At 49.5% G+C, this 20,149-nt stretch overlaps 1 protein-coding gene across 1 annotated transcript in view; it reads left to right on the plus strand.

The window, feature by feature from the left end:
* Nucleotides 1–20,149, plus strand: part of RAB6B (RAB6B, member RAS oncogene family) — a 61,757-nt gene that overhangs the window by 16,773 nt on the left and 24,835 nt on the right. Inside the window, exon 2 of the mRNA XM_042956541.1 lies at nucleotides 11,031–11,089. Within this exon, the coding sequence (XP_042812475.1) occupies nucleotides 11,031–11,089 (59 nt within the window). The remainder of the gene's footprint in view (nucleotides 1–11,030; nucleotides 11,090–20,149) is intronic.

Below are 20,149 nucleotides of genomic sequence, written 5' to 3' on the forward strand. Positions count from 1 at the left end.
TTTTGTGATTCTCTATCACTGATTCTGTGCAAATGGGTTATGATGTGCCTTGGTTTCTTTTATGTTTCCTTTGCCTGGGATTCATTGAACTTTTCGGATCTGTGTGTTTAAAGTTTTCTTCAAGTTTCAAATATTTTTAGTGATTATTTCTTCAAATATTTTTCCCTGTCACCACTCCCACACAACCAGTCCTTTGAGGACTTTAATTACATATATGTTAGTCCACTTGACATCATTCCATGGCTCACTGGGCTTCCAATCATTTATTTCTATTCTCTTTTTCTCTTTGTTTCATTTTAAATATTGCTGTCTTTAAATTCATTGATCTTTTCTTCTGCAGTTAATCTGGGATTAATCTCTTGTTAATCCCATCCAGTGTATCCAGAAGGTTGATTTATGTCTTTTAAATGTCTTCCACATCTCTGTTTAACTTTTTGAACATATAAAATGGAGTTATAAAAATTTTTTAATGTCTTTGCTGATTTGTCAAACTGTGTCAATTTGGGGCTGATTTTCATTGTTTTTTTTCCTCCTCATTAAGGATCTATTTTATTGGTTCTTTGCATGTCTAGTTATTTTTTATTGGGTGGTAGACATTTTGAATTTTGCCATGTTGTGTATTGGATAGTTTTCGCATTCCTTTAAGTATTCTTAAGATTTGTTAGCTGGGACTGAAGTGGTGCTTAGTCTGGTGCTAATTACCACCCACTATGGAGGTGTTCTTTGCATGCCTGGTAATTTTTTTCTTGAATGCTAGATATTGTGAGTTTTGCATGATATGTATTGGATAGTTTTTGTGTTCCTATAAATATCCTTAAGATTTGTTAACTGGGATTGGAGTGGCGCTCACTAGAGTGGGGCTAATTATTGCCCACTACTGAGGCATAGCCCATTTGTCACAAATGATGAGGCTTTCTACTCTGACTGGTAGGAACAGGCACTATCCCCAGGTCTGTGTGGATGCCAAACAGTTTTCTTTAATCCATATGGGTGGCTCTTTCCCTAGTCTTGGTAGTTTCCTTACATACATTTGCTGATGCATCGTCAGGTGAATACTGAGAATGTTCTGGAGTTCCCTCTCTCTCTCCCTCTCTCCCTCTCTCTCTCAGTGTGTGTGTGTGTGTGTGTGTGTGTATCTCCCTCCTCTCCAGCACTCTGTCCTGTGAACTCTAGCTGCATTGTTTTCTCTGGACTCTAAGCACTGTCTCCTCAACTCAGGGAGTCCACCTGGCTCCACCCTCCATGTGCTATGGCCCAGAATATCCTCAGAGCAACAATTTGAGTTGTGGGGTTCACATAATTTGTTTTGTGTCTCTTAGGGTTTGCTGTCCTTCATTGCTTACTATACAGTGTCTTGAAAATCATTTCATATATTTTGTATGCATTTTAGTTGTTTCAAGTGAGAGTATAAATCTGGTCCCTGTTATTCCATCTTGATCATAAGCTTAAGTCCTGGACCTTGGTTTTTCATTTAATCATTTATTTGTAGGAAACACTGGTCTGGGCCCATGACTATGAATAGTGACTTGGGTAGGGGTGTTATTGGGGCTGGTTAGCATCTTTGATTTTCATCAGTGATGGTCATCCAGTTGATTATATAAGTATGTAAATTTCTGCCTCATGATTTCTGCCCTCCAGACTCTTTTCAAGAACTTTATGCTGCCTAGCTCTTATAAAAAGCTCAGTATTGGGGTGCCTGGGTGGCTCAGTCAGTTAAGCATCAGATTCTTGATTTTGGCTCAGGTCATGATCTCACAGTTCATGGAATCGAGCCTCACATTGGTCTCTGCCAATGTGGAGGAGCATGGAGCCTGCTTGAGATTCTCTCTCTCTGCCCCTCCCTCTGTTGTGTACATGCTTTCTCTTTAAATCAATGAACATTTTTTATTCTTAAAAAAGCTCAGTATTGCAACTAGTTTGGTTTTTCTCATGAGTGCTGTGAATCTTACAGTTGGTCATGATTTTGGTTTTGGTTTTGGGTGTTTTTTGTTTTTTGGTTTGTTTTTGTTGTTGTTGTTTTGTTTGCTTGCTTGTTTTTGCTTTGACTGCCAGGGAGCTCAGATAATTTCTTAGTCTCACTTCCTGGCTGGGGTAAGATATCATAAGATGTATTTCTGTAAACAAACTCTTTACTCCAGCCTTCTCTTTTTAGCTCACTTATTTTTTGCCTTATATCTCTTTCAGAATTCTTAGTTAGAAACAAAAGACATCTGCTCTCACTATCCAGCTGATTTGAGCAAAGCCAACAGTAACTGTATTAGAGCAATGATTGTGAAGTTCAGCGTCTCTGGGAGGGTCAGAGAGCTAGGCCCAGAGCACCAGCCTGAGTCACACCAGGACTGGTCCAGGGGGAGACACGATTCCTGTGCTGGATACTGGCAAGAGCTCATGCTCAAACCCACATCAGGGCTACCTCTGTATGCAGACCCAGAGGGGGTCCCAGCCCCCTCCCCTAGATTCATGTTGGTCATTTTTGGTGGAGTCTCATGTGAGGGTCCAATGGGAGAGCCTAGGTCATGTGTCTATAACATGGCTGCAAAAGAGGCTCCTATACTGGGGGGGGGGGATGGCTTTGGACCTCCTTAAACATAGGAGGGGTATTCAAAAAGATTGGGAGGCTATTCAGTATTGCTATTGATACATAGCTATGATATCCTAGTATTATTTTAAACAGTTATATTTTCAAAAGTAACCAGTAATCCTTTGGGAGGAAAAAAGGTGGGGGTGGTTAACCCCAGCTGTCATAAATGCAGGCACTCCTTGTATGTAACCAGTCACATGCCAGTCAGCACAGCCTCTCCCTCCATGCCAGCACACCCTCACTGGCTCCAGGGCCCCTTGCCCCTCCTTACAGAGTAGACAACCGGAGCACAGCCCCATCTTGGGCTCTCAGGGCTCCAGGCCACTTGGGGGTGGTTGTGGGGATGGGATGAAATGTTTGAAGGTTGGCAAAGCCCAAGGGCCAGAGGGACTCTGGCCAAGCAGGAAAGGAGCCCGTGTTAGTGCTTTCATCCAGCTGTATTTCAGGCTTGGTAAGCATTTGTCACCAGCTCCAAAGTAGAAGCAGGCCTTCAAAACCATCTAGCCCGACCTCATTGGAATAGTGACCTCTTAGTCTACTGAGTGGCAGAGCTGAGATGTATGTTGTTAGGGGAGGGAGGCAGTGGATGACACCCTGTGGCCCCTGACTCAGAGCAGACTTCCCTAAGATCACTGGGTTTGCACAGAGGGGATAGGGATGGGTGGAGGACAGTGGGGAAAGTGAGAGGGTCAGGAACAGGTCAGGTTGCCAACTGGAGCATAAGGAAGGGCCTCAGCCAGACCAACCCCTAGCACTGTCCTGCCGACCCCTCCTCCCAATTCCTCCTCCCTCCTCTGTCTGTCTTCCCTGGGTCCCTCAGTGAGGCCCAGGTGGCTGAGCATCCTTTGTCAGAGGGAATTAACACACTTAATTAAAGTGTCCAATGAAGAGCTTTGCATATTTCTTAATTACTGTCTGAGTCTTTGGGGGGACGGTTTGAAATGGGATTTTTCACGTTTCCTCATTTAGCCTACAGTGAGCCAGCTGGCCCCTCAGGGCTCCAGTAGGAGCTGGCAAAGCCCTGGTCTGGAGCTGCCTTTGTGAACACAGGGTGCAGGATCGGGTGTGGAGTGGGAAGCCTGGTCCCCAGCCCTCCAGGCTTGTCAACCTTGCAGGAAGGATAGACCAGGCTTTTCTGTTGTGTAAAAACAGCACAGAAGGAAACAAGGATCAGACAGATGTAACTGGTGTCTCACCAGTTCCTCTCATCACCATAGGGCCCAGGAGCTGTGCACCCCATGGTCAGGACAAAATGGGGGACCTTATGGGCAGGGAGATTCAAGGGAATAGTGGAGTCCTCTCCCCAGGCCCCTGAAGAGCAGGGACATTGGCCCAGATGGCCTTGCCTCCTTCCTAGCTGCAGGGCAAGGACTGCACCCTTTATCAGTCAGGCCCTTCCCAGCATTCATACAGCTTTCCCCACTTGTGTTCTGGAAACTCAGCTGACAGAATATCTGAGTCAGCTGGGCCCACCCTAGGAACAGGTTATTATTGGCCTCAGCCTTGGGGATGCAGATTTGCCTTTTCAATCCCGAGGACCACTTCTGACAGACAGCTGCAGACAGTCTCTGACCTGGGACTGGCAGTGAGCCAAGGATGCAGAAGCCCTTTCCCTGGCGTGGGAACTGCTGTCCTAAAAACACAGGTATCAAAGAGATGGGTCTGCCAGGGTGGCCTAGAAATGGCAAGGGCTTCTTCCAGGTCTTTCCTGCCTCCCACTCTGGGCCTAGCTCTGTGAACCCAGGGAAGATCAGGCAGAACCCCACTGTCTGTCCAGCAGTGTCCTGTAGCTGGTGTAGGTGGTAAATGTGAATGTGTGGCCTAGAAAAGATTATGGGCCAAGGTTCTGGCTTAATTCACGAGAAGGCTACCGTGGGGGTGGTTCATGCTCTGCCAGGTCTTTCCAGACCTTCTAAATTCTCCAGCTAATTTCTTTTGCTCTGCCTCATGTTCTGCCCCATTTCTGGCCCTCATGGAATCTCTCCACCACACCCACACCTACCATGGACATGACAGGGAGGAGAGGGGTCCTTCATGGAGGAAGACAGTGTTAGACCAAGAGTCTGGGGGCTTATGGCCCACTCAACTATCATTCAGCCTGGGCACAAGCCAAACCCAGGAGTTCTCATAGGCACTGACCCCAGAGCCCTGGGAGACTTTGGCTTCACGTGGCAGCTCTATGCTCACGTCTCTAGCTCCATCCAGTCCCTCCCCTGGGGACTCTGTTCCCCCTGATGCCTCGTCCCCATCAATCAAGACCCAGCCCAAATGGCCACCTCCTTTAGGAGACCACTGCAGTTCTCCAGCAGAGCAGACTTGCCTTTTCCTCGGCTCTCAGTAGCCCCTCCCATGTTACTTCGTACTTTAGGTATCTGCACCTGAACAGCTCCACCACTGGAGCAAGGCTGCTGGGAAAAGCAGGGGTTCATCTGTTTTCTTGCTGTGAATTCTGTGCGCAGCACGGGCCTGGCATAGAGTAAGCCCCCAGTGGGTGTTTGTTGACTGCATAGAGAGGCCTCTGCAGCTATCTAGAAGCCACCCAAATGTACAAAAAGCTATTTATTTGGATCGGCCACTGAGATGGGGACTGCAGCCCATGGGAGGCTGGCTGGTGGAGTGAGGTCCAGGTGGGTGCTGGTAGCTAATTGTGAAGGGCCAGCATCCAGTCTACACTGCACTGGTGGAATTTCCAGGGTGTATGGGACTGAGCTCATCTAGATAGGCTTGCAAAACTCCTGGGCCAGCAATCACACTCAGGTAAGAAAATGACTGTTTAATGATCATGGCAATAATGAAAAATAAGCTTAGATAATCATGGGATTGAAAAATTAGTATTAGTTCTTTTTTAATGGTTTCCTTTCTGAATTTAGTGCTGATATCTGTGCTTTGGCCTGACAGTTTTAAAGACAGCTTTTATGGATGACCTGAATCCAGGTGATTTTACTTATTTGGTATTTGCTCCTCATCCAGTTTGCTTAGGCTTAAGGAATGGCTCCATCATCTGCTGGTCACAAAGCCAGGTGACAAGGAGGTATCCGGGGCTGCCCTCTGCATCTGACCAGTCACTAGGTCCCACCACCCCCAGCTCTGTTTCTCTTCAGTGTCACTGCCTCTGTTTTAACTGAGATCTGCTGTCTGTCACTGGACTGCTGCCCCCGGTCTGGCCCCTGTGAGCCATTCTGCCCAAAGCGGCATAAGTTTTCTTCCTAAAGCACAGATCTCTTGCCTTCAAAGAGGTGGGTAGCCTGCCAAGGTGGCCTACTGCTGTATAACAAACCACCCCAAGACTTAGTGGCATATGAAATGTGAATGTTTACTTTGCTCAGGAATCTATGGTTTGGGCAGATCCTGGCAGGGAAACTGTGTTTCTGTTCACTGGGCATCAGTGGCTGTCTCCAAGGGTGAGGGCTGGAGTCATTGGAAGGCTCACTCACCCACAGGTCTGCTGCTGTCAGGTGGGTGTCTGTGTGGTCCTCCCTCATGTGGGCTGCCGTGGGTTTCCACACAGCATGGTGGCTGGGCCGAAGAGACAGCTTTCAGAGTGTGAGGGAGGGGAAGCACTCCAGACAGAAGCTGTGCCACCTTTCCTAACCTAGCCTTGAGAGTCACAGGGACATTTCTGCCATAGTCACAGGCTCACCCGGCTTCGCCCCTACACAGAGCATTGGTGGTACATGGTAAAAAGAGCATGTGGGATGGGGAATATGTGGTGGGCCATCATGGAAGTTAGGAAGTGCCACACTTGTTCCCCCCACCTGTCTACTTAAGACCCTTCAGGAATGGCCACCACCCTTGGGAGAGAATCCATGCTCCTTGGTGTGTTCCCTGCCCTTCTGGCGTTGCCTGTCTCTGCCTTCCCTTCGCTCCCTCCCTCCGTAGCTGGCCCCAGAGATGGATTTTGGTTTAAATCAACCCACTGGCCACATGGAACTTCCTTGAACAGGCAGTGGGTTCTTGAACTTCCTTGAACACTTACCCCTCTCCTCACACACTATTTGGGCTCCATTTTCTCTGTGGCAAAACTCAGATGTAGAGGCTCTGAATGTATCTACCCCATGGCTCCTGGACACACCTCCACTCCCCCTGGTAATCTGGCTTATTGCCTCCAGCCCCTTGTCATGAGCTTTCTGTCTCTGCCTCTGTGCCTTTGTTCACACTGTTCCCTCCACCTGGAACACCCACTCTCTCTCACCCTCACCCTTCCACAGCTGAATGGATGTCCTGCCTCCTCCTTGTGGTCTCCCCGACTGCCCAGCCACCTGGGCCCCTCCCTGCCTTTTGTGATCTCCTGCAGTGTCTCATGTACAGTGTTGCACATGAGACATGACTGTGGTGTCAGATCTGGGTCTGTATGCCAGCTCTAGTGCTTGCCAGCTCTATGACCTTGGTGACAATAGCTCACTCGTTGGATTGGAATGAGGATAAAATGAGCGAACCCAAGTTAAGCACCCATTTCTTGTCTGGCACCAAGTAGAAGCCCAGTAATAGGGTTTCCTTTCTAAAGCCTCTGGCAAATGCTCAGTAATGAATTTCCTCACCCTCATTTGGTTGAAAGATTGAAAATGCATCTCCCTGCTTAATCACATGGGACTAAACTACCAGAAGATGTTGCTGAGCCCTGAGCAGAGAGAAGAGCTCAGTAACAATACACCTGCTTATTTAATATAATCCTGCCAGTGGAGCTGAATCTTTGTCCTCAGAAAAAGCTCCGCTTTGCTGCAGTGGTGTCCAAGAGCTGCAGTCAGAAGGCATATGGGGCAGTGTGACCTTGAGAACAGAGCTGCGAGGCAAGGGCAGTTCCCAGAGGCCGCAGGGGCCGGTGGAGAGCAGGAGCTGGTTGGATGCACAATGCTGCTGCCCCTCTCAGGCCGCCCCCAGCTTTGGCCCAGTGGTAGTGCCCTGTCAGGTGATGGCTGCAGCTGTCTTGCCATCCTTCATGGGGAGACTGCGAGAACAGGATGGCCAAGGAGGTGGGTGGTGCAAGCTGTCCATTCGCAGGTTCCCATACCTTCCACCCAGGGCAGTTGTGGAGGATCTGAGCCACATTATCCTGGCACCCGTGGACAGAGTATGGGTGGTCTTGGGGAAGCTCTGAGGCAGGGAAGGGTGGGGGAGCTTCTGCTCTGAGAAATGAGAAAGGCAGACCTAGAGGAATAGTAAGAAATTATTCCCCTTTGCAGCAAATCAGTAATGAACCCCTCATTCAGTCCAGGCCTCGGTTGGGGTGCTGGGCCTAGGTGTTCATGCCCGCTCACCCTCACATTCTGATCCCCTCCTTGTCCCCCTTACTTCCCAGTTTCTGACCTTCCAGATTGGGTCAAACACGGCCTCAGTGCAGAAAAGCCCTCCCCCCCCACCTCTGTCTGTTCCCAAGGAAAAGGGCTTGGTGGGGCCATTTCCAGAGTTCCATGACATCCATAGTGGTGGCAGCAATGACCTGGCAAAATCCTGAGACCCATTGTGACCCCAAGATGCTGAGGAGGGTCAGGGACAGTAGCTCATTCCCTGGTCAGACTACCTCAGCCTGGTCCCACTCGGTCTGACCCTGACAGCAAATAGCTGTCAATTCATTTCCCCTTGTATAAAATGAGGATGATGTGAGCACCTGTTTCAGAGTTGAGGCTCCCCCCCCAAACCGTGTTAAGGGCTTCGTGCAGGATTGCCGCAAGCACAGAACTCCTGAAAACTTGAGGTGGGTAGGGGTCTGGTCTCTCTTGTTCACTCACTGTTATCAGATAAATCTGCACCTGGCACAGCTCCTGGCATGTGCCTGGAACACACTCAGTAGATACAGGAGGCACGTGCTGTCATGGTTGTTGTGGGAACACTCAGACCAGCAGGACCCCACACCTAAACGTTCCTCCTGCACAGCCCCAATAAACAATTTGTTGTCTTGGGGCTTTCCTCCACCTGGAAGTCACCCTGCGAGCTGGTTCTAATCCACTGCCAGTGGCTATTGTCTGGTCTGGGATGGGGTGGCTTGGCATTCGAAGCCCTTGCAGGGATTTCTAAGTTCTCAGCCCCTCCGGGCGCTAGTTGCTTTTTGCCATTCCACAGCCTCTTCCCTGTGTGCTCAGCTGCCTCGGGGAAACACCCCTTGCAGGGAGAGAACTGTGTCTTCCTGCCTTCTCTCCACCCTGCTCTCTGATGCTCGCCCCTCCCCCACCCAGGTGTGAGATGGGATGTGTCACTACCTAGGGAAGTCACTAGCGAGTGAGCCCCGGATCCCCGTCTTCCAGAGGAGGCAGTAACTTTCCACCCTCTCTTGGAAAAGGAGGATGCTGCGTTGTCTTCCTTCTCTTTGATTTCATCTGCCTCTTGCTGGCTCAGGGTTTCACTCTGTGGTCCCCTTAGTATTTTGCAGCCAGGCCTTTCCATGGGGGAAGCCTCCACTTCTCGCCTACATGTGAAAGTTAAGGGGAGATTTAATGCAATTGGAAAGCACTTAACAGATTAATACCTAACAGTTGTCAAGTAAGATTAGAAGAGATTGTGGGTGTGTTACTGCTCACCCCAGAGAGGTTCAGAATAGACATGTGGCTATTCTGATGCCAGCTCGTACAGGACCTGGCACTACCAGGCAGAGCTGGCATCAGACCCCTGGTTTAAGGGCGTGCCCCTAACGAGACTGCCCCACACTTGAGATGCCACCACGAGTGGACTCCCCAAGGACACCACACTTCTGATCAACAGGCTGCAAATTTGAGGGGCCCTCATGACCCTCCTCAGGTTCCATAATTTACCACAACAACTCACAGAACTCAGGAGTATGTTCTACTTATAATTATAATTCTATTACAAAGGATCCAAATCAGAAATGGCCAAATGAAGAGACACGATGGGCAAGGTCAGTCCAGTAGCCGTGGTAGTATTTTTTTAATCTGATATTCTGGAAATCGTCTCAATATCTCAGTTGCCTGCTATCTGCTTCTACTTTTAAGCATTTCCTGTATGCCTGGCTGGCACTTTTATTTAATTCTTACCACTGCCCTTTGAAGTCTTTGAGGTTATTATACCCATTTTAAAATGCAGAACTGAGGTCCAGAGGAATGGTGACCACCTCAAAATGACAGGGCCAAACAGCAGCCCAGCTAGGATTGGAATTCAGCTAATCAGTTCTGAGTCAAAGATGGGGCCATCCCAGTTTGCCCCAAACAGTGTGTCAGATGTCCTTCCTGGCTAGAAGATGGTGGCCTTTCCCTTACAAATATTGGCTGTTTGGAAGGTGGTTGCTCATCTCTTCTGTGGTGTATGGCTAAGGCTTCAAAACCAGAGAAGGACCCTTCTCAGAGGAGCCAAGTAGGGCTGCCTTGCTCCATCTGGGCAGTGACCAGCCACCCCAGCAGGCCCAGCCTTGTGGACATCCCGTCCAAGAGTCAGGGAGAGGCAGGAGGGAGAACCTTCAGGTGCTGGCTCTTTTGCTTTCCCTATCAGGGTTGCCTGTGTCTAGCAGTCCAGAGCAGGAGGGCCTCTGAGCCAAGCTCAGCTGGGCCAGTCCCCCTCGGAGATTCCCAGGCTCATGGCGGAGACTTGATGGGACAGTGTAGACAAGCACTCCATGCTGGGCCTGACCCAACAGTTGTTCCTTCGTCACCCTTCCTCCCCTCCCAGGTAATTAGAAATGCTGCCTGCGATAGGCATTTCTGCCACTGCCAGGCCCCAGGGGACCTGCACAGGGTTAGGTCAGAAGCCAAACCCCACACAGTTTGGGAAATTAGCATTTGTGGAATTCCCAAGAGATGGCCTGGGTTCTCTCAGCCATACTGGTAGGTGGCTCTTGTTTGGGGTTTACTGCCCCTTAGAGGGCATTTGTAAATACGGAAGGCGGTCCCGTCAGCATTTACCTGGTAAGATCCAATGATGCTAAACATTCTGTGAGGAGATAGACTGTCAGGCACACACTACAAAAAAATAGTCCTGCCCTTGAGAGACACTGGGGGATAGCCCATTAACTTCCCCTGCACCCTGGTTCCTTGGAAAGCCACCTCCTTACTAGTTCCAGGCTGAGTGAATAGGGAAAAAAGAGTATGCCTCCCTCCCAGCCTGCGGCCAATGGCAAGGCAGTAAGTATTTCCAGGTGACCATGGGCCCATGCAAGAGGAGCATCTTGTCTTATGCACATACTTGCTCTGATTCTTCTATATGCTTCTTGCCTCACTTGTGCTCTTGGGGGTCAGGGAAGACCTGGATGCGGGTGGTGAGAATTCTCCAGACTGGGGAGGCCTCTTGCTTGGTGCTGGCAAGTATTCCCCTATAACCTACCCAGTGTAGACTTGGCCACCTCACCTTAGGGTCCATCTCCGAGGGTCTGGCTCCTGCTTCTGTTTCTGAATTTCATCCTTCCTCTAGGCTTTTTTGTTTCCTTGTTTGTTTTTTTCACATGATATGTGTTTGGAGGATTCTAGTTTGCATGCCACAGCTGAACCCCTTTCTTCTTGTTGTTTTGCAGTCGGGAAGACGTCTCTGATCACACGGTTCATGTACGACAGCTTCGACAACACGTACCAGGTGAGGTCCTGGGTTCCCCTGCCTCCCCCACCATGTCCGCAGCCATGACCGCAACCTAGAGACTATGCTGGCCTCTCTCCAGGGCTTGCTAGTGCTGGCCAAGAGCAGCATGGTCCTGGGTCCCCTGGGCATCCGTTTTGCCTTGGAGGAGCTTCCTACTTGTGCACAAGCCCCAGCCCAGTAAAGACCCTGAGCCCTTCTGAAAATCCAAACTTTGGTAAAGGAAACATTTTCTAAAAACAGAGAGGACACATTTCAGTCTCTGTTCTCTTGCTCCCCGTGGGCAGGTCTAAACCATTATAATGTGTGGTTACTTGGAGGGTCATCATGTAGAGGAGGATGGGTAGGCAAGATGTAAAATGAGGGAGATGAAACTGAAAGCAGTAGGATAACTTGTTTCTCGAGCATGGTTATGTTTGCTGGACACTTATGCACATGCACGTGCACACACATGGTTGCTGAGGTGATTCCTTCTTGGAGAGGCTGGTGTGATGGGCTTGTACTGCTGTATGTGGACAAGAGACAGACAGAGTGATCTCTTGGCTCCTGTCTCTAGAAGGTGGGCTGAAGTCAACTGGTGGCCTAGAGATGGCCACAGGTGGCACAAAGACTGAGCTCCTGGGGGGTAAGTAACATTTCATTGTCCTGGCATTACTGGTGAGTCAGGAGGTTTGTGCAAATGAAATGAATTTCCCTTGCAACTGTAGCTTTTCACAAAAGGCACCAACTTCAATCATTTCAAATATTTTTTAAGGAAAAAAAAAGATACTTTCTTCCTTGACAAAGAGACAAATATTCTTCTAAACCAGTGGGTTCTGTAAGATACTAGTTCCAAGAGATTATTAGCTGGTGTTACTTGAGAAGAAAAGGTAGGGAGGGAAGGTCAGTGCTTGTACAAAGTTAAGGAGCACTGGTAAACAGAATTCAGTCAACTTTTCTACTGCAGGGCTTCTCAGGGCTTTTACTACATCAGTGTATGGTTTTGATTTGCTAACAGGAATATAGTGTACAGGATCTTCCGCACGTATTTGATCACAGAATCCTCTTGTTCCTGAATCCTCAGAGGACAAGCACTTATAGAACAAACTGGGGAGTGCTATGCTAAGAGGCCCCCCTTCCCTGGTTTTACAAAGGATGCAGAGTATAGCTAACTGTGGATTACAGTTCCGTGTCTGCTCTGTAGTCTGTCTTCCTCCCTCAGGACCAATCATCGTCTTTGCCTCAAATACAGCCCCTCTCTCTGCCTCCTCTAATTCCCTGTCTTTTTCTCTCCTGTGTGTGAAATACCAGATAACCAGTGGCCTTGGGAAGAGTTGATTGAAGGGTGAGAAGATGAGGCCCTGGGAGAGGGGCCCTGAGTACTCTGCACAACCCTGGGCACGGGCTGTGGAATATCTTGGCCACACTTTGTCTTCGCTGTGTGCTTTCCAGGCCAGGGCTTTGTACTACTGCAGGCTTGCCAGAGACCTCCTCTCCACAAGGGAGTTCTACCACATTAGTCTTTGTTTGAGATTACAGTTCTAACAGACTTTAGTTCTGAAGTCTGACTTGGTATTCGTGTGTGTGTGTGTGTGTGTGTGTGTGTGTGTGTGTGTGTGTGTGTGTGTGAGATATGAATGACCTCACAGATACTATTTTGATTGATTTTTGAAAAATACTGAGTTATTTATAATGCCTCTTATTGGTGTCCCATTGAAAACAATGGGACTTTGGTTGGCTACTGTTCTTGGCAGTAGGTGGCAGCAGATAGGGCCCCAGGGCCTGTGCAGTGAAGAGTGATTCTCATGGGCATGGATCAAAGTCTCCTGTCCTTTGAGTTTCTTGGAATCTCCTCCTTCGTCTCCAGGGTCCTCTTGTATTGCTTATTGCTAGCCCTGCATCCTGTGGTCCAGCAGGCCTCTCTGCTAGCTGCTCCCCACCTAGGCGACAGTCATGCCTCCACACTTGGGCTAATGGTGTCACCTCTGCTGGAATGACCTTCCCTCTCCTCTTCTCTGCTCTGAAAAATTGTTCTGACTCATTGAGACTCAGAGCACATGTTTGCTCTGCAGGTGGGGCCTTCCCTGTGTTCTGTACCACGGCCCCCTCCACCCTAGCACGTTGTCCTCAGGTCTCCTTTAGCTCACCGCCTATGTGCTCTGGCTCCTTGGACGGGCTCTGAGTCTGAGGAGCCAGGATCCCTCAGATCCGCCGCTGCATTTGTAGGCCCGCACAAGGCCTGGCCACAGCTGGTGTCAAGTACCTACTGGTACCAAATTGGCTTGGAAAGGGCTTGGTTTTCGGACCCCATCGGGCCGAGAGGCCACAGAGGCCAGATGTCTTGGTGAGCAGGGGAGAAAGCCCAAAGGGAAGCAAGACCTTCCGGATGGTGAGCCTTTTTGACTTTGTTATTGCAGGAGATAAAATGTCTTTCCCAGTGCTCTTTAAAATGGTAATTAGGCCAGGAGGCCAGGGATCCAATTCTGTGCATACACAGGCCATTTTAATGAACTCTCTGGAGAAAGAGAGGGGGAAATGGTACTGTTTATTTTGTTTTTCTTTTTTTTTTTTTTTAATTTTTTTAACGTTTTATTTTTGAGACAGTGAGAGACAGAGCATGAACAGGGGAGGGTCAGAGAGAGGGAGACACAGAATCTGAAACAGGCTCCAGGCTCTGAGCTGTCAGCACAGAGCCCGACACGGGGCTCGAACCCACAGATTGCGAGATCATGACCTGAGCCGAAGTCCGCTGCCCAACCGACTGAGCCACCCAGGCGCCCCTATTTTGTTTTTCTTAACATGGTGGCAGAGACATTTGGGAAGTAGACAAGATCCTCAAGGGCTCTGGGGAATGTTGGTTGCCCCTGACCACTCCCTGCCAACCCCCCCAAACATCCTCTCCATCCGCCCCCACCATTAGCTGAGACACTCGGTTCCCAGGACAGAATCGTCCCTCCCTCCCATCCTTTTGCCTGCCTCTGGCTCTGTGTCTCATCCCTTCCCTTCCCCCATTCATTCATTCTGACAACAGATGTTTGTCAAGTACCTCATCTGTGTTGGAGAGACAATAGGAGAAAACAGTCTGGCTGCAGAATCTGGCCCTGCCCTCAGCTGGGGCATGGAGGGCAGAGGGGTTCAATCTCATCCTGGGTGGCAGTGAGCCCTCCCTTGGTCTGGGGCTGAACAAGCCTGAGGCCCTGAGGGGCTGGCGTGAGGTCCCTTGAGGACCCTGATGGGCCCCCTGTCTTGGCCGTACATTAGCATCACCTACTGGGGAGATGGCCTGGAGTTTCACAAGCTGGCTCAGGCAGTAGCATTCTTTTAAATCTCTGAGGTGATTGAGATGAACGTCTAGCCGAGGCCGGAGCCAGTGGCCCGTCCCTAGATCTCCCACCACAGCACAAGTTAGGAGACCGCTGACCTACTGGGCTGCTCCCGGGAGAGGACCCCGACCTGCTGGAGCTTACTCAGCTGCTTCGGGAGTGGAGGGCCATTTCTGAAATATTGGGCAGTTTGCCTGTCCTGGGTCACTCCTGGGATCCCATGGAGCCCCTGGGGGAAGGAACAGAACAGCTGTGTCCACTGTGCCAGCACAGGCCAAGGGGTTGCCCCGAGGAACCCTTACCCCCTCAGTGACCAGACCAGACGGCATTGTCATTCCTGGCTGCTCTGCCCTGAGGCTTTCGTCTCCCCTCTGGGCTCTGAATTCATTTCCTGGGGCTGCCATAGCAAATTATCACAAACGAGCAGTTTTAAACAACAGAATTTATTCTCTCACAATTCTGAAGGCCAGAAGTCTAGGATCCAGATGTGGCAGAGCTATGCTCCCTCTAAGGGCTCTGGGAGAAAATCCTGCCTTACATCCCCTGGCTCCTGGTGGTGGCCGGGCTCCTTGCCTTCTCGTCCCTTCACCTCCTCACCCTGGGGCTGCACCTCCTCGTCCTCTCACCTCCTCACCGTGGGGCTGCATAGCCCCAGTCTCTGCCTTCATCTTCAGGTGGCCTTCTCCTCTTGGGGTCTCTGTGTGTCCTCTCCTCTTCTTGTAGGGACCCCAGTCATTAGATTTAGGGACCTACCCTAAATGCAGGATGAGTTTTCATCTTGCAAAGATCCTATTTCCAAATAAGGTCACATTCTGAAGTTCCAGGTGGATATGAATTTGGTCGGGGGCGGGGGCATTCTTCAACCCACTACGGCACCTCCCACTCTGATCCCACTGGGGACCAGTCCTTCTGGCCTTGGGCCTCAGAACCATCAGACAAGGTAGTGATCAGTGGGCACCAAAGGCTTCCTGGAGGAGAGGGCGGGAGGATTTAACTGTAGCTGCACTGGAGGGAGGGATGGTGACATAGAGGAAGGATGACATCTGTGGAAGTCCAGAGTGTAACGTCCAGCACTGCATGTGTGTGGTGGGGGGGGATCTGCCTGTTGCAGTGGAGGGTAAGCGTGGGGCCTTTGGATGGATTATTGGCAGGCTGCATTTTGATGTTCATGGGTCTTTCCCCTTTTGCCTTCCTGGGTACTCTGCTCCTTCCTTCATTATATATATATGTATGTGTGTGTGTGTGTATGTAATGTATATATATATGAAATTATATTTTGCAACTGTTGTACATAATCCAGACTAGATTCATTATTATATATTTAGTATTATTATGTTTGTTTTTCTCTTGATTTTAAAAGACATTAAAATTTAAAAGTTAGAAAATATTTTCATGGCCCCCTGAAAGTACCACAGGCTCCAGGCTCTGAGCCTGCCATGCCTTGTGGATAAGTGGGCCCAGAGGGTTGGTACTGGAAGGCCCTGGATGCTCAGAGGGGCTTGGTCTCGTGGGGCAGGAAACACAGGGCTGTTGAGGGTTCCTTCTGTGGGTACTGATGGGATCAAAGGCATCCGTTTGTAGGAGACACAGGTGGAGCACTGCGTTGGGGCAGGGGTGACGGCTGTAGGCGGGGCACACACAGACCTGGATGCAGCTGTGTGTGGAAGGGCAGGGCAGGGGAGGGAGGAGTGTCACTGAGCATTTATGCAGGGCTGTGTGGGAGGTGAGTGAGGGGCCTGGGCCTAGGACAGAGACACCATAGGGCAGTGGAAAGGATGAGTGAACAGAGTGGATCTGTGGGGTACAGAGGAGGGAGAGGCCTGAGTGGGCCCTGGGTTTCTGTCCAGACACCCTGGAAGACTATCAGTGTCATCAACACACACACAAAATGAAGAGTCAAGTGGGAAGTAATGATGGAACAGCCAAGTGAAGGTGTTTGAAACTGTTACATGGGGTAGACCCTCGACTGGTTGCACAAAATCTGGATTCCTGAAGCTCTAAGAACTAATGAGTCTTCTGGGTTGGAGTGTGGGAAGGAGGTGGAGGACCAGAAGGAGGGGCCCTTTTCCATAGAATCTAAGATGCCACATGTCTCCGTGTGGCAGCCGGGGGAGACAGGGATAGGCTCTTCTGCCCCTGGTAGAGGGGGTCAGAGTGAGGTCACACACCAAGGAGAAGGATACAGCATGTTCCGTTCTATCTCAGCTCTCTTTCTCTTTCAAAATGATGCTACGTGCAGAGGAGGCCTGGGTTCAAATCCCAGGCCTGTCACTTAGATTACAGACCCTGGACCAGCATCCCAGTTGCATTTTCTTTTAACCTGGAAATTATTTGGGTAGGACTTAACCCCTATATCACCTAGACCAGTTGCCTCAAATTTTAGCAGTAAGAATGAGGTTAATTTGTATTTAGACCATAGCTCACCTCGGTCTTAAAGTCTAGATGATGGAAAATCATTGGCCAAAAATACTGTTGACATAGATGTGCATTACGATATACTATAGAGAGAAGCAGAACAGGATAAAACCTGGAAGACAACAACCTGCCACTAGCTCGGTCGATAGTGATGGAATGGAGCTAACAAGAGTCCGGCTGGAACTGGTAGCTTTGCTACCAAAGCGTCCGGCTGGAAACTGTGGGCCTCCCAACCACCCCTGCGTTTGCACCTGGGCAGTGCTAGCCAGCTCCGCCAGATGACGCTGTGCTTCTAGCAGAAGACTGAACTTTAGTCCTCATGTAACTCTAGCAACACGATGATTTTATTACATTAATAGAGTGGAGTTCAATCTTTGCAGACATCAAGCTCTGTGGCCAACCTGTGAGGTGACGGTCTTCCGTAGTAAAATCCCCCTGAATGCCAGGTAGCTTGGAAAGACTCCCCTGCCCTCAGAGACCCACTGGGGCACCAGCATTCATCCAGGTGCTTCCTCTGGAAATTATCTGGTTCTGGACTGAGGGCAGACTTGCCCTTGTGCTAACATCTTTTCGTTCCCTCCCTCCTCTCCTCTGCCCTCTTCTCCCTCTCCTTTGTGAAGCATGTACGAATTAGCAGTGTGGTCACCTTCTGGTACAGAAGGCTGACAAGTGGTGGCTTCAGAAGAAGGGTTGAGGTTTTCCAGGTGCAAGCAGTCACGGTGGGACTTCAGGTGGCACAGCTGCACAGTGATGCTGTCGGCTCCCGGGCTCTTGCTCTCGCTCTGTTCCTCCTTCTGGTGTGTGGGTTCTCATCTGCGTGCAGGCTGGCTGTTGCTGCTCCAGACATCACTTCTGCATTCAAGGCAGAAAAAGAAAGCAAGAGCTTCCCTAGAATCCCCTCCCCTCCCCTCCAGCAGACTGTGGCTAGAATTGGGTCACCCGATGATCACCCTTACCCTCTGGAGAGGCTGGGAAAGCAGAATTTCACTTTTACAGTTTTCAGGCAAACAAGGGAGTAAGAGGTGGTCAATGGGTAGTGGGTGAGTCCATCAGCAGCATCTGCTATGTTTCATAAGTTTAAAGGGACTCATGATGTGGTTCTCTGTCCCCAGATGTCTGTAGTCTGTCCTGTTCACTTTGTAGGATACCCCTCAATGGCTCTTAGACACCCTCAAAAGTCCACCACTTGGGGCATCTTTCACCCTGTTAAGAAGAGGCCTTTCGTACTTGGATCCTTTCAAGGCCCTTCAGGAAGCCTCCCAGGGAGCATCAGGCCACATATCAATGGGCCTCTGCATGGCTTTTGAAGGGATCGACTGATTTTGATGAAATTTAACCCCTTATTTAAAGTTGCAAGGTACATACTGTTTGCTTGATGTCCCAGACCACAGGAGACAAAAAAGCAATGGATAGATATTTAAACTGGGTGGTGGCAAGCCCAAGCCACTCTCCACTGGGAGGGAAGTGGCCACCAGGACTGTGTAGACTTTGAGGCTGAAGTACTGAAAGCACCCAGGTACCTGCACTGTGGCCTCCGGAGTCAGCATCCCCTCCCCCAGAGCTCATTGCCAAGCTGCTGGCAGGGACAGACCCTGCCCAGCATGTTTTCCAGAGGCTACCGCCTCCTTCCCCCACAGCGCCCACTTGCCAGCCTGAATCCTTAAGTTTTGCCAACCTCATTTGCATGCTAATTTGCATGAGTCTACCCTCTACTCTCATCTGATGGTTGGTGCAGAACACCACAAACAGCAGCTTCATTGTCAAGGGCTTGTCATGCCCAGCTGCTTTCTGCCACTTATGGATGCTTCCCCAGCCATGGGCCGAGGCCTGGCCAAGGCTAGTAAAAGGCACACATACACTCCTTTTCGTGATTTCTCTTCCCGAGAAGAGTCTTGAGTCAATTTATGCAAATCACCATGCAAATTTCCACTGCAGACTTTATTACTGTGTCTTGTCAGAATGTGGATGGATGCAAAATTATATTTCATAATAAATGCACATAGCAAAAAAAAATTCAACAAGTGCCTCAGGAAACATCTTCTTTGGGGATCCAATGGGCCAATGGCTCTTTTGTGCAGAGGGAGGTGTGTAATGTACTGTCAGTCTGTGCTTTGTGTCTGAGCCCCTGTTGACACTGTGTAATACCACCTTCAGAAGAAGATGAATGTGGATGTGGCTGGGAAGTCTGTGTTTGTTAAGATTCCTCAGAGTTTGCATAAAATGAAATGCCTGCCATTTTTCATAAGCAGTGCTGTTTGTAAGCACATTATTAAAGGAATAAATAGCAGAGTGTAGAGTGCAGCCTGGCCTCCTGGGAGGGGCATCAGGCAGTACAGGAGGCTTGTGCAGCACAACTTAGGAGCAGGGCAGGTATCATGGGGATCAAAGTCCCCCAAAGTCAAGTCTGCCACTCGTGTGTCTTGATATCCTCTTTACATTCCTATGATGTAGTTACAGGCAAGAATAAATTTACTTGTAAAAGGAAATGAAGTACAGAGAATGAGTACTTTGACTCAGACTTCATGACAAGCTAGAAGAGGGATGTGGTCTCCTTTAGAACCCAGTTAACCTTTCCTGAAGCCCTGGGAACACTAGTTTATTAATAAGGGATGTTAACAGGGATTATAAACACAAAGTTTCCTAGAGCAAGGAAGCTTGGGAACATTGGGTTCCATGAAATTATTCATGTTTCTTTAGTGCAGGACTTCTCAGAGCCTTTACTGTGCCAGTATGTTTTCTGGCTCTCCACTAGGAGCTAGAACATGCAGCCTTTCTCAGAAACACTTGATTACAGTTTACCTTTATCCTGTAGATTGCTTCATGGGGATGTATTTCACATAAACAGTCTGAGAAACATGTTGGACGGTCTTCTATGGGGTGGGTTTCTACAGTTTCTCTTGAAATTCCCCCAGTCAGTTGGTCAGTCCTCATTTTTGTTTATACAGGGTACCTTCATGTGGTCTAACTCCTGTGATCTGAAGTCTTTGAAAGAAGCTATGATTATCCCCATTTCAGAGAGGAGAAGCTCCCTATCCATTGTTCTTTGGAACCCATCAGAGTACTCAGCCCTTGCCAAAGCACTGGCAGAGGTCACTGAAAACATCACGTGACCATCCACGTCCATTTGATGATGGTAGGGCACTCTGCTAGTGGCATGCCAAATCTTCTGGGACTGACCATGGTCAGCATCGGGAGACATTGAAGGAAGCCTACGTTTGCTGGCAGAAACCTGCCCTTCCCTCCTGGTCACCTCAGCCTCTTAGCCTTCTGGCATGACCAGAACTATGTGCATATCATGGATCTGGGCTTTATCTCCCTACCCCACACTCACCCACACAAGCAT

The sequence above is a fragment of the Panthera tigris genome, chromosome C2, assembly GCF_018350195.1.
Source record: "Panthera tigris isolate Pti1 chromosome C2, P.tigris_Pti1_mat1.1, whole genome shotgun sequence".
Lineage (NCBI taxonomy): Eukaryota > Metazoa > Chordata > Mammalia > Carnivora > Felidae > Panthera > Panthera tigris.